At 46.2% G+C, this 12991-nt stretch overlaps 1 protein-coding gene across 1 annotated transcript in view; it reads left to right on the top strand.

Annotated features, from left to right (window-relative positions):
* Positions 1–1376: 1376 nt before the first annotated feature.
* Positions 1377–12991, top strand: part of BRINP1 (BMP/retinoic acid inducible neural specific 1) — a gene marked incomplete at its 5' end in the record, with an annotated part of 54622 nt that continues 43007 nt past the window's right edge. Inside the window, one exon of the mRNA XM_080355952.1 lies at positions 1377–1594. Within this exon, the coding sequence (XP_080212078.1) occupies positions 1377–1594 (218 nt within the window). The remainder of the gene's footprint in view (positions 1595–12991) is intronic.

Genomic DNA, 12991 nt, shown 5'->3' with positions numbered 1-12991 from the left:
GACTATTTCAGAGCAACAACAGCAGCTCCCAGCGATGAGGAGCACAACCCAACACGCCGGGCTGCTGTTGCAGCCGTGTTGCGGTTGGGAAGCAGAAGGTTTGGGGGTGTCCACATCAGACACGGGGTGCCAGCTAAGCGAGCCGCTCACCTTCCACCAACGGAGCACATGGCTTCATTCGGAGAGGGGCATCGTGCCAACAGCATGACTGTGGAGGCGGATGATCTAATGGCTGAAACGCTGGAAATGGGAGTCAGGAGGCAAGGGCTCTCTTCCAGCTGTATCTCTGGCTTGCTGCGTAACCTTTGGCAAGGCATTTCACCCCTCTGTTTCCCTTCCCACTCATCATATGTCTTGTCTGTTTAGCCGTTAAGCACATTGGGGAGAGGAGCTGGCTCGTAGCAGGGCTGTCTACAGCCATCGTTTGACGGGGGTGCAGCGGGACGGCCTCTCTCCCATCGTATGAGTGACGGTGTGCCCTGCACCAGGTGGTGTGAAGCATCCCCTTAAGCTCCCTAGTAAACCTCCGACCCTGAATATGCATGTTCAGTACGTCGCCCTGCAGAGCCTTGATCTTGGGAAGAGCCTCGAGGTCCAAAATAGTGACAGACCCTCTCCACCTCCAACAGACACACCTCCCAAACACCCAGGCAGGAAAGCAAGTTGAGGTGATTTTTTTATCTTTCAGACTTTGGCAGGATTTCATAGTGATATATGTGTGTGCGTGTGTCCATGTATCTGTATGTGCTCGTCACTGGAGCCTAGGTAATTATTTTTTTTTAATTTCTTTTTCTGGCAGCACTTGAAAGTAAGAGCTGGGTCTTTATAGATTGCTCAGGTTGCATGGAGTATGGATTACAGATCATCAGACAGACATGAAAGCAGAAGACACGTTTCTCTGGCACAGCTTTAAAGGGACAATGAGGGGGTAATTGTAGCCTAGGGTGGGCCACCTTCTGCGCCCAGCCTTCACTTGCCTCTGCGGCACTGCGGAGAACTTCACCAGGGAAATGATGGAAAAGCTGGGTGAGGATGTCTCAGGTCAGGACCTGGTTATTTCAAAGGTGATATATGCTCAGGAGGTTAAAGACACCACTTAGGTACATGAATAAAACACTGCCAAATACTCTAAGCTGTAGCACAGGCAGAGTGAAGTCTTTTAAAACTTGATTTTTCATGTCTGTTTTCACCCTGAGAGATGGCTGTCAAAGCATCAAAGGAATTCCCATTTTTAAACTATCTTTTTCTCTCCCTTTTCCCTTTCCTCTCCTCCCCCCTATTTCTCTCTCTCTTTCCTTCCTCCTTTTCCCCTCTCTTTTTCAACAGGACTCCACAGAATGGAGCAAGAATGAGAGGAAAAAGGCAGACAGAAAAGCATGAACTGGAGGCTTGTTGAGTTCCTCTACCTCCTGTTTATATGGGACCATATACTAGTACAGCCCTCCCACCAGGACACAACTGCTACCAACCAACATGTCTCCAAGGAATTTGATTGGCTTATTTCAGACAGGGGGCCTTTCCACCACTCGCGGAGCTACTTATCCTTTGTGGAAAGACATCGTCAAGGATTTACAACCAGATATAAAATATACAGGTATGTTGGTTTACGTTGGATAAGTTGTTAGGTGGTGGGAACTCAGCCAGTTCCTATGGCTTGCAGTCAATGATGTGAGGCATCGTTTCTGTTCCACCTGGAAATGCTTCTTTGGTTCTTCATGGTCCTCAGCTGGCAATGCAAATTGCTTCAAAGACTCAAAAGTAATGCTCTGATAGTGAAATAAAGGCACAGTGGTATCACGGCAATATGCACAATATAGATCAAGATAAAAAGGCAGCAAGGGTCTGGGTGCGCTTAGCTTGCGGTGAAAGATGAGTTCATAGGCAGGTTCACAAGCATGTTTTTCAAATCCATGTGCCTGTGGCCAGACCAGGCCTCTGTACCAAACTCATACATGTGAACTGCCGATAGCTTAGGGTTCACATGGGCAACAACAGACATAAAGACAGCAAGACACACATCAGTAGGGCAGTTCTCACACTGCTGTGTGTGAGCCTTAGCTGGGTATTGCCTACCACAGACCTCTGCAGATTATCCCCATATATGAGTCAAACTTGCCCCCAGAACTCTTATCTTGGTTTAAAAGTGTTCCAATTAAAAAACTACAGAGACTAGGCAGAATCTGGATTCTCCTTTGCCTTCTAGGTTTTGAAGCCTTTGTTGTTGCCTGTTTCAGGCTTTTCTTGCCAGCTGTGATATCCAGAAACACACTTTTCTTTTTTTATTTTAACATGAAAAGCTGGAGTAATCACATGAGTCTCCTATTAAAGCAGCAGGCACGTTGGAGTGAAAGGTAATAAGCCAACAAGTGTCATGAGATTTATGCTAAAGCCCAAAGAGACTGCAAACCTTTCATAGATACATGTGCATTTACATAACTATATAGTCCTGTTTTGTTTCAGAAAGACACTTGCAAATACAACAATGCAAACTAGTAGGTAGGAAAGTGCTAGCGAATGGCCAACTGGTTACTGCACAGAGATAATATACATGATGACAGGGATGGGGGCCCAGGGAAACCATGTGTGCACAGGCAGTGTTCTCCCATGGGCAGAGAGCCAAAAGCACTTGCAGAGTAACAGGGACATGCGAGACATCATCTCTGTGTGGGGAAGAAAAATGAGTTGTGCCTGTCCCATGGCTTGTAGGGAATGCAGCATCCCCTCCCCTTGCTGCAGCCTGCCGAGCAGGGGCAGGTTAGCATGGGTTGAAGACATTGTCTTGGCTTGTCCTCTTCCTTCAAAACAGCTCGGGGGGAAGACAGCCCCAAAAACTAGAAATTTAGCTGCCGTGCTTCCACTAAGGATGTCTCACTGTCTTTGCTTGCACAGAGAAGCAGAGAAAACATGTTTTTTTCAAAAATGCTTTATTCCCGGTGATGCATATCCCCAGCTTTCTGCCTGCCCAGCCTGATAGCATCCACTCTGATCAAGACGGCAAATCTCTGCCCCATGCAATGCCTCTGGCAGTGGCTCTGCCCTTTGCTAAAGAGCTGTTCAGCCCAGAATGCCATCACAGCAGTCTGCAGGGGCTGTTGTGGGAGAAAAATGCCTGCAATCGATGTGTTCAGACACATCTAAGAACTGTCACTGCAGGTCAGGCCAGAGATCCATCAAGCCCGGGATCCTGTCTCCGAGAATCATGGAGAAAAGGGTCTGGAAGGACCTTGAGAGGTCATTTAATCTCTGCCTCTTCCCCAAGGCAGACTCAGCCATACCTGTGTCACATCTGACAGAGGTTCGTGGCCAAACTCTCCTCAAAGATTTCCCATGACGGAAAAGTCACACCCAGCGCAGGCAGCCTGCGCCACGGCTTTGCTTTCCCCGCATTTATAAAGGAGCTAAAATCTTCATTGTATGTGAAGCCTATGATTTCTGGTTTTATCTGTTAAGGGATGAGGAACAAATTCCTCTTTGTTTTGTATGAGACTGGTAAGAATTTGAAAGCTTATCTCAATTCAGGATGCAAAGCAGAAAGGGATCTGTTTTTCTCCTTGTCTGATGGATATTGCCAAAGCACTTACAAATGACACTTCTAGCACAGGGAGGACAAGGTCCTCCTTCTTCCAACATGGGAGAAAATGGGCAGCAGCATTCTGCGTGCACAGGAGGTGTGAGGAGGTGTCTGAGAAGGGTCTTACAGATGGTCATAGGGCTGGAGAAGTCACTATTTGCAAAAGAAACTGGAGGTGAGACAGAGCTCTGGTGGAAATAGTTGGGTAGAGAGTTCAGAGAGATGTGGGAAGATGGCAAGGACACCTTGGGATGCATCTCAGGGGCAAATACCATGCACTAGGCTGAACAAGGGAGCTGAGAGCTTGGGGACAATCCAGCCGTGTGTGTGTCGTGGTTTGAGCTGCTGGGAGCTCAGCACATTGGCAACATACTCTATGGGACTCACTTTCGCTCCTACCACAGTCAGCTGAGGAGGAGGGAAAACCTCCTGTGGTCCAGCAGAGCAGATGGAGCCATTAGGTAGGAGCCTGGCTGGATGTTGGAGGGTTTGGTTGTTTTCAGTATCTGGCCTTGTTGGCGGAACTGATCTCTTAAAAACTGGGTCCATGCATTTTTTAAGGAGTGTCTAAATCAGTCTAGCAATGGTGAATTAGTGGAGTCACAGCCAATTCTAGCAGTTAAGACCTGGACTCTGAGCACACACACCCTCCAGAACAGATCGTTTTACTGAAACCCACAGGGGTAAAATCTCATTTTTGTGGACTCCTTAAATTGACTTCGAGAATCTGTGAAGCTGTTGGGATTTTGTCAACTGTTTAATTTCAACATAGAAGCCTCTTTCCTCCCAAATGATGTCTCTCAATTGCTCTTTGCACCAGACTAGCCCAAGGGAGGTACATATTCTACATTAAGGATATCATTCTTTTCTGCAGAAAAAGCAGCTGATTTGGAGCATGGGAATTTTCTGTGTAGTCTTCTCTTTCAATGTTCCTTTTCTCCCACACTTTTTTTTTGGTTGGCTGGTTTGTGGTTTTTTGTCCCTCAGTCAGACAGTTCCTTTGGGCACTTGTGATTTTGTTCAATGCGGTCTGACCTGGCGACTGCTCCTCTCCTAAGGCCAATAGCAGCAAACCCCAAACCAGCCACAGCGGCCAAGGCTTTGGAACAGATGTGAAATCGGGCAAGAGGACCTTACCCATCCCTAATTGAAACACTGTCGCCTGTTTAGTGGTGATTTCCCTAGTGTCTTGCTGTGCGGTAGCATGGACACAGCACATTAGGACCGTGTCGTTTATGTTGAAGACACTCCGAGATAAAGTCATTGTCAATACTAAACAGCAGTGTAAGGCAAAAAGCAGCGTTTTCTCATTTTACAGGTGACTTTAAAAAGGAAGTAACCACAAACTAAAACACGCACCACTCCTCCTTCTATCAGCAGCAAAGAGCTGGTTTTAGTAAGCAAGGCTATTTTATATGCTGCATAAGCAGAATTGCTGTAGAATGGCATAGCTGCTGATATCTCTTCATGGGATGCCGGGCTCCAGATCTACCATCATAGCACTGCTGTTATAGTCTCCAAAGGCTCATTCCCTCCTTCTGTGTATTATGCTTTAGCAGATTTTAGGCCTCTTTCTTGCAAAACTTGGACCACTGATTTTCCTGGTACCCTCAGTCAAGGTTTGCACCTTGCCTAGAATATTAGTAGGAAGGCAAGCAAAGGGGAGATGTTTTATATTAAATCATGGACAGTAGGGATAAATACAATTGCATTAAGGAAGCACATTAATCAGCATTGATTCATACTAATAAGGCTGGTTTAGGGGGGGCCTCTGGCAGGAAAATGCTGCTTTGATCATTATCTGTGCACTCTGATGCTAATGCAGATAGGATGGCAGATGCTGAGAGTGGTTTGTGGGATGTCTGAATATTCATTATCACTATCCTTGTTGTTGTTCCTAGTCATGAGAGCCTTGGGTCCTCGGTATGGCACGAAGGCTGGAAAACAGATGAGGCTCAGCTTGGCTTTGGGACTAGGGCATTGCTCAGAACAGAAAACATTCCCGTTACTACAGAACAGTAGTTGACAGCTTCAGTCCACTTCTTTGAAGGATATTGTGGTGGTGTCCTTCTTTCTTCTCCAAGAAACTGAGTATTTAGCTATGAGGCAAAGCAAATGAAACAGTAGACTGAGATACACTATGCAAATAGCCAGGCACAAGCACTGAAATAGAGGCATTTTACTAATGATGCTGCTCAGTTTAAGCAAGTTCTAGAAAAACGAATATTTTCCAGAAAAAAAAAATAAGACTTTGTTGTTCAGTGCCAGAGGTGTGACATGGGAGGCAAAGAGGGAAGAGGTGAGATGATCTCATCCAGCTTGGAAAGAGGGACTTACGGTTAGACTGGCAAAGGGCTAACACGGGCAGTATCTTGATTTTTGCCCCAGGCAATGGTGTTGCTGTGGGAAATCTCACTTCTCTGTGCCTCGGTTCCCTCCCTGCCCTCCCGAGAATGGGAGATGGCAGCATTTGTCTGCTCTGTGTTGCTGGGCAGACTTAATTAAATGCTGCAAGACATTTGGACGTAAGGGACGACGGCAGTGTAAAGTGGATGATTGCACAGGGCTGGAAGGGGAATTTGCGTGTACAAGAAGAAATGTGGATTTTTCCGTGTGTGGGAGTTTAATTCCATTTTCTGAAATGGAATTCAGAAAATGAAAGTAAGGACAGAGAGATCTGGCTTTCTATGTAAGAGAGCAAGGAAACCCTGGAGTATAAAAGGGAGATCTGCTCGCCTTGCAACTTCTCCTGCAGTGAGACCATTTAGAGGCTGCTTAATTTCAAGAAACCTGCAAATACGGAATGCTTCTGAGACCTCTGCCAAGCCTGGTTAAAATGCACCAACAGATTCAAAACTTAGTGGGGGATGTGACAGCAGACCAGTCAGTCCCTGTTCCATCCCTCCACCTGCAGAGTGACAGGACAAAACAGATTGGTTGTGTATCCTCATTACTGTAAGGTCTCTGGACATGTAAAAAGGAAAACTAGCTCCTGAGACAGGAAAGGTTGTGAGTAACTGGCTGCACAAGCTGGCTATAAATTGATTGGGATGGTGCCTGGGGGAAAAACAAACCAAAAAACAAACCTGATATTTATTTTTTTTTTGTCCTGAGAAAAATTGGTTCATCAGGAGGGTGGTGCAGGTCTGGGACAGGTGAATGGAGAGGTGAGGGATATTTCCATCCTTGGTCATTTTCAAGGCTTGGCTGGGCAAAACCACAGCTGATGTGCTCAAGAGCTGGTGCTGGTCCTGCTTCAAGCAGGAGGTTGGATTAGGGACCCCCAGGGTCACATCTAACCAACATTTCTGAGATTTCCCTGTTTCTCTGATTCAGAGTGGACAGTAAACTGGGTGCTCGTAAAGGGATTTGCACTACTGAATGCATTTGGTCACACTAGAGGTTTTTATTTAGTCCTAGAAAACCCACAAATCTAAGTCGCTACGTGCTCTCTAAATGTGTCATTCCCTTGGCAAAGAGGAAGAGAATTACCATGAAGTGAGGATCTTTGCTGTGTGCATAGCACAGGCTACAATTGACTTAGAAATGCATATGCTGTTTCGCTGCTTAAATTTTCCCTTAGTGGAAAAAAAAGAAAAAGGCAGACAAAAAATTGGTCTCACAAAACTGCCTCACAAAAATTTCAAAGTTCTATCACACCACAAATTAAAAGCAACGAGCCAGATTCTCTGTGACATAAATATGAGAAGCTGTTGTCTTCAAGGAAAATTCACCCATTTATTGTCTGGAGAATCGCTTCTAGCATATCCATCATCACCCCAGCACCTGCATCCACAGCACAGAATCACAGCATGTCAGGGGTTGGAAGGGACCTGGAAAGCTCATCAAGTGCAATCTCCCCATGGAGCAGGAACACCCAGATGAGGTTACACAGGAAGGTGTCCAGGCGGGTTGGAATGTCTCCAGAGTAGGAGACTCCACAAACCCCTGGGCAGCCTGGGCCAGGCTCTGCCACCCTCACTGAGAAGAAGTTTCTTCTCAAATTTAAGTGGAGCCTTTTGTGTTCCAGTTTGAACCCATTGCCCCTTGTCCTATCATTGGTTGTCACCGAGAAGAGCCTGGCTCCATCCTCCTGACGCTCACCCTTTATATATCTGTAAGCACCACGGTTTATAGGGCTGCTTGCCTTGTCTGTCTGTCTGTCTGGGAGCATTATGACCTTTTGTTATTTCAAAGTGAAAGCAGAATGCAAATCCTGCATTCAGGCACAAACTTGGACAATCTGGCTGGTGAATGTGAGGTTTTTAGGATTGTTTTTAGCAGCTTCTACTATGGAAGTTTTGCCTTTCCTCACCAGACCTTTCAGGCAGGTTTTGTGCAAACCTGTGATTTCCACACCTGAAGAGCTGATCCGTCAGAAAAGTAATCTTGCAAGAAAAAAAGAAAAAAATAGATTTAATTTTCAACTAGATCACTTTTCTGCTCTGATCCATTTTGTGCTCAGGTAACAGTAAATGGACAGGACTCCGGATGGAGTCGGGGACAAAGAGGATGGTGATGCTGCTGTTTTCAGCAGCAATGTGGATTAAATTTATATTAAAGTGGCTGTGGAAATGCAAAATGCACGCCAAGTTTTGGCAGAGACAAGATCTATTAGAGCTCCTTCTACCATTTTTTCAGTCCATTCTTCTCCCATCTCTCCACTCCTCATTGACTCCTTTTGCTGTCTGCCTGTTGCATTGAATTTAATCTACTGGTCACTAGAGCTCTACAAATAACTGATTTTGTGGTTCACTGGTTGCACGGAAGAAAAATAACATTAAAAATGGGTTGATCTAAAATGGATGTTTGTTCAACTTTTCAGTAAAATGAAAAAAGCAAAACATTTCATTTTAGGCTCAGTGAAAGGTTAAAGCTTTGCTGTTTGTTTTTGTTTTATTAATCCAGTGAAAAGTGGGGGGTTTTTGCAATTTTTAAGGCATAGAAGTTCATTTTAAATCACAAAGTCAACCAATGCCACTTAGAAAAATGTCAAAAGGGAAACATTTTGATTTTGAGGGTATTTTGTTTAGCTGTTTGCACTTCAGCTTCCTCGTTCAATTTAAGTTGAATTTGCAAGTAGTTTTTATGTCCCTAGGAAGGGTAAAAAAACAAACAAACAAAACTTGCTGTCCTTATTGTTCACTCCGAGAGTCTGAAATCTCAAAATTCCCCAGGGCTAAGCTTTGACTTCCCTTGGGTTCAGCTTTTAACATCTTAGGATTCAACAAAATAAGATTTCCCCAGCACCACTGGGCAAGTGAGGCAGAACCAAGGGGAACAGCGGGATCACAACTTTGCGCGTTCAAAACCCAGGTGGATGCTGAGACCTGGGTGCTACTGGCTGAGACAAGCTGTACAACATGGGCACAGTTTCTCTCTCACATGCATCCCGGTAAGTTTTCAGTTCTCTTCCAGTTGTTTGGATGCCTAGAGCATCCAAAAAAGCGCCGCGAAAGTTCTTCTCAAGCAGCTTTAAGGTGATGCTTTGCACCGGTACAAATTGATAGGCACTGTTAGGCTTTTTAATCTTTGCTTTGGCTTTTTTAGTTATGCTGAAGTTCTGCTGACAAGGTTTTCCTATTAGGTTTTTATGCTGTCTGTTTAAAGGGGACATCAACTTTTATGTTTTCCAGTCGTAGGCAAGGCTGTTTTAGGAGAGGCACCGCAGCAATTGAAGGACAGAGGGAGCAGAGATGAAAGGAGGCTCTTGCCTCTGTGCGGAATGAACAATGGGAATCCGCACAGCATTGCATGGCAAAAAATACAAAATCTCCATAGTTTACATTATGCATGTAAACGAGTGATGTACATTGGTTTGTAATCAGTAAATGCCTTGTAAATAAGTGTGTGTAAACCAAAAATTTAAATCTATTTCCATAGTGCATGTAAACAATGAAGACTTCTAGTGTTCTCTCCAATGTAAATGTTAATCTAAAAATGACATTACTACAAGTTTATGCAACTTTACAAGAGACCCACAATTTGCATTCCTGTCTCACCAGCTCTAACACAGCATCTTGGCAAACACGAGATGGGCACAAACCAGCCAATTCCATCACGCAGCCTCTCCTTTAGCCACAACCTTCATTCTTCATGCAGCTCAGAGACCAGTGTCATTACATTCCCCGCATAATGCGTCCCTGCATACGGGAAACTTTTAATACATTTGCATAAGCAGAATAAAGGCAGGAGTGGGGGATGGCAGGGAATGGCTCTGGCTGAATTGGATGTGCTTAGTCCTGGCAGTGCTGGGCTGAGCTTGGCCCTCATCAGGGCTGGAGGAGCAGCTGCTGCAGCCGCCTTTGGATTCAGATGGCGAGGGCTTGGAACATGGCTGGCAGCTGCAGGGATTGACAGTAGGACACACCTCTCCTCTTTGATATTCTTGAGAAGAGAGGGCAAATGGAAGGATGAATGGCACCAGCCTTTGATATGCTCAGAGCTGCTGAGATCTGGGAACAGAACATCTGGCCAAGCTTTGGGGAAGGGCAAACCCTCCTCTCAAAGTAGGGAGAGGTGCAGAAGCAACGCAGATGATGAGTTCACATTCTGTGGTTCGGACAGCCCGATTCCTCTGGAGAGAAGCGTGCACATGAGCTGGATTTCCAGAAAGACGTCTTGCTAACTGGCTGCCCTGCCTGCTGACCCGGGTAAGCTCCGTGCTGGGTCGGCTGAGCGTTAGCGCAGTTCTGCAGAGTTGCATGCTCAAGCACAAAAATTCCCTTTCTGAATCCAGACTGAAATATTTTAGCCATCCTCCCAATGATCCCAAAAGCAGCACAGACAAATATTTTGAGTCACTGAACCTTTCCAAAGAGATCTGCGTCCTGCTGCATAGGAAGGAGCTGTTTCCACAGTCCTCTCTCAGACCCTGCTTGGTGAGGGGATCTTTTCCCCATTGCATGAAAAGCAGGGGAATTTGCCCAGCGAGCCTCCCAAGGCTGCTCCCAGCCTGCTGCGACAGCAATGACTCTGCACGTTCATCTCAGGTTTCTTCAGACCAGCACACTATGGTCCAGTGGCTTGAGAGCATATTTTAAAGGCTAACAAGCCAAGGAGAAGGCTTCACTCCTTTTTTTTGAGCAGATTATTAATTCTGCTTTTAAATTAGGCATGTTTATTCCAGCAGAGAAGCTGTTACATTGAAAAAAAAAAAAAAAAATAAGGAGTCATCCTGTTAGATGCATGGAATAATTCTGTTCTGGCACCAGTAGCACTGGGAGATGGAATGACTGTATCTATTAAAGGGGTTTCTCTACTTCTGGATCCTTCTAATGTTTCCCTTGGGTTCCAAAAGTTGGTTTGTTTGGGTTTTTTTTCCTTTCTTTTTTGTTGATTGCCACCTACCAGCCTCTCTAAATGGAACAAGGTACGTCCCACCAGGGCAGCCGGAGCCATCCAGGGATCAGCTTTGCCTGCAGTGGGGACGGAGAAGGGTTTGGGTCAGGCCTTTGTGTCAGGATCCTCCTCTGCAGGCTGTATGAAATTGAATATATCTGTGCAGAGCTAGTGGTTCCTCCGTGTGCCACAAACCACGTGTGCCCAGTGAAGGAGCTGACTCAGCACATGAGCAGCTCGATGCTGCCTCAGTTTCCCCTACAGAGAACACTGGGCAGGGGTACCTGTGCCTGGGGAAGGGAGTTGGAGCAGTATTTAGGCTGCCAGGTCTGTGCACTTGGGATACTGTTCACTGGTGACCAAGCCTGGAATCTCTGTGGCTCGGGTGATTGAGTGAGACCCAATTTCACATCCCTCCATTGACCATGGAAGGTTTATGGGAAGCTGCAATGAGTCTCCCTTCAGCAGGGAGTCATTTTTGCTGGTTAAATATATCCCATCAGGTGAGAAATTCTGACATGGATGGAAGGAGAGGGGCAGAGGTGTAGCTGCAGGTCACAGTGGTATTTGCATCCACCGCATGGTCTGGGCTGGAGGCAGATGCTGCTGCCTCCTCCTCTTCCTCCTCCTCCCTGCCAGGCTCCTTGCAGCTGCCTCTCCAACCTCTCTGTTCCAGCAGGACAGAGATCCTCCCCATCGTCCCTATACTCTGCAGTGTGGGAAAGCCTCAAAACTGCTCCATCCCCTGGCCCGAAAGGCAAACCTCGAGGTCTGACACCGGCAGCTGTGAGCTGGGCTGGAGCAGAGGGATAGGATTCTCTAAACTCTCTGCTATGCTGCTAAATCAAAGTCCCGCTGACAACACAGAGCACTAAATGCCTGCCTGGGGCTCTGCTCCTACAGTCATGTGATGACATCAGAATTTAAGCTTTAATTAAGAAATGAGTGCGGGGAGGGAAGGAAGAGTCTCTAGCCCTTATGACTGCAAAAGAAAGCTTGGAAACATGACCTGAGTGCAACCAACGTCTGCTTTAATGTGCAGACGGCTCCCAGCAGAGGGGTGAGCAGCCGGGAGAAGCCATTACATCAAATTCCCAATCAGTTCAGGCCTGCTTGTGCTTCTGCTTGCAATAAAAGAGCTTGCTTGGAGAAAGGGGAGTTTCCCTAAAAGCTGTGCTATGGCAGAATTCCATCAACATGCCCTCCCTCACTGTACATGGCTCTCATATAGCCTTGCAGGGCCAAATTTTATACTAACACAGCCTCTACTTGTGCACAGACATAGTCTAGGGATGGCAAAGCCAGCAAACTGCCACTGTGTTGCTGCAGGCTGAATTGTGCCAATTGGGACTGGAGGCTCAAATATGCCTGATATTGCAACAACCGCTCATTCCCATGAATGATTATCACAAAAAGCCAGTGGAAGAGCTGTTCTCCTATAAGTTACAGCTGGGACCTGTCTCTGCCTTCTTATTGACTTAGTGATAGCTCTTACAGGTGTCCTGACACCGACCCCTCTGCTGATGTGGCTGGAGACCTTTTCATTCCTGCAACAAAAGTGCCTTTTGCAAGTTGGAAACAAAGGTTTCATGGGCTGGTAGCAACTGGCAGGTCTCCTGGAGCATAGGTTGGGTCTAAACACTGATTTTGGGAGCTGACCATTGCAGAGGACTCAAGGGATTCAGCTTGGATGAGGTTGCAGAGACTGATGAGCGGGGGACACTGCCTCCCCACAGCTACCTGGAGGTGGAAGAAAGGACGAGGTGAAACGGAGCATTATGTCAGAAGAGCAAAGGTTTCATTGTCTGTGCATCTGTATCCAACCTCACTTTGCGTTTCCTCCCTTTCATACTTTTTCTTTCCCTCTCAGCAAAGGAAAACCTGTCTATTTAGTATTCAGCATTAAATATTTCAGTGTTAGCTTCCAGCTCGAGCAAAAACCCAGAAAGAACATTACTTTTTACTCGCCTCCAAATATCTGAGGCTGTCCCTGGGGAATACAGGAGCGCAGCCTGGCTAACGCTAATCAGAGAGCTTGGTACACAAAGAGAACCGTGTGTTGCATGGTTAAGTGCAAAC

The sequence above is a fragment of the Nesoenas mayeri genome (genome assembly GCF_963082525.1).
Source record: "Nesoenas mayeri genome assembly, chromosome: 18".
In the NCBI taxonomy this organism is placed as follows: Eukaryota; Metazoa; Chordata; class Aves; order Columbiformes; family Columbidae; genus Nesoenas; species Nesoenas mayeri.
Note: the sequence above shows the minus strand (reverse complement) of the source record. Positions and strands in the feature narration are given on the sequence as shown.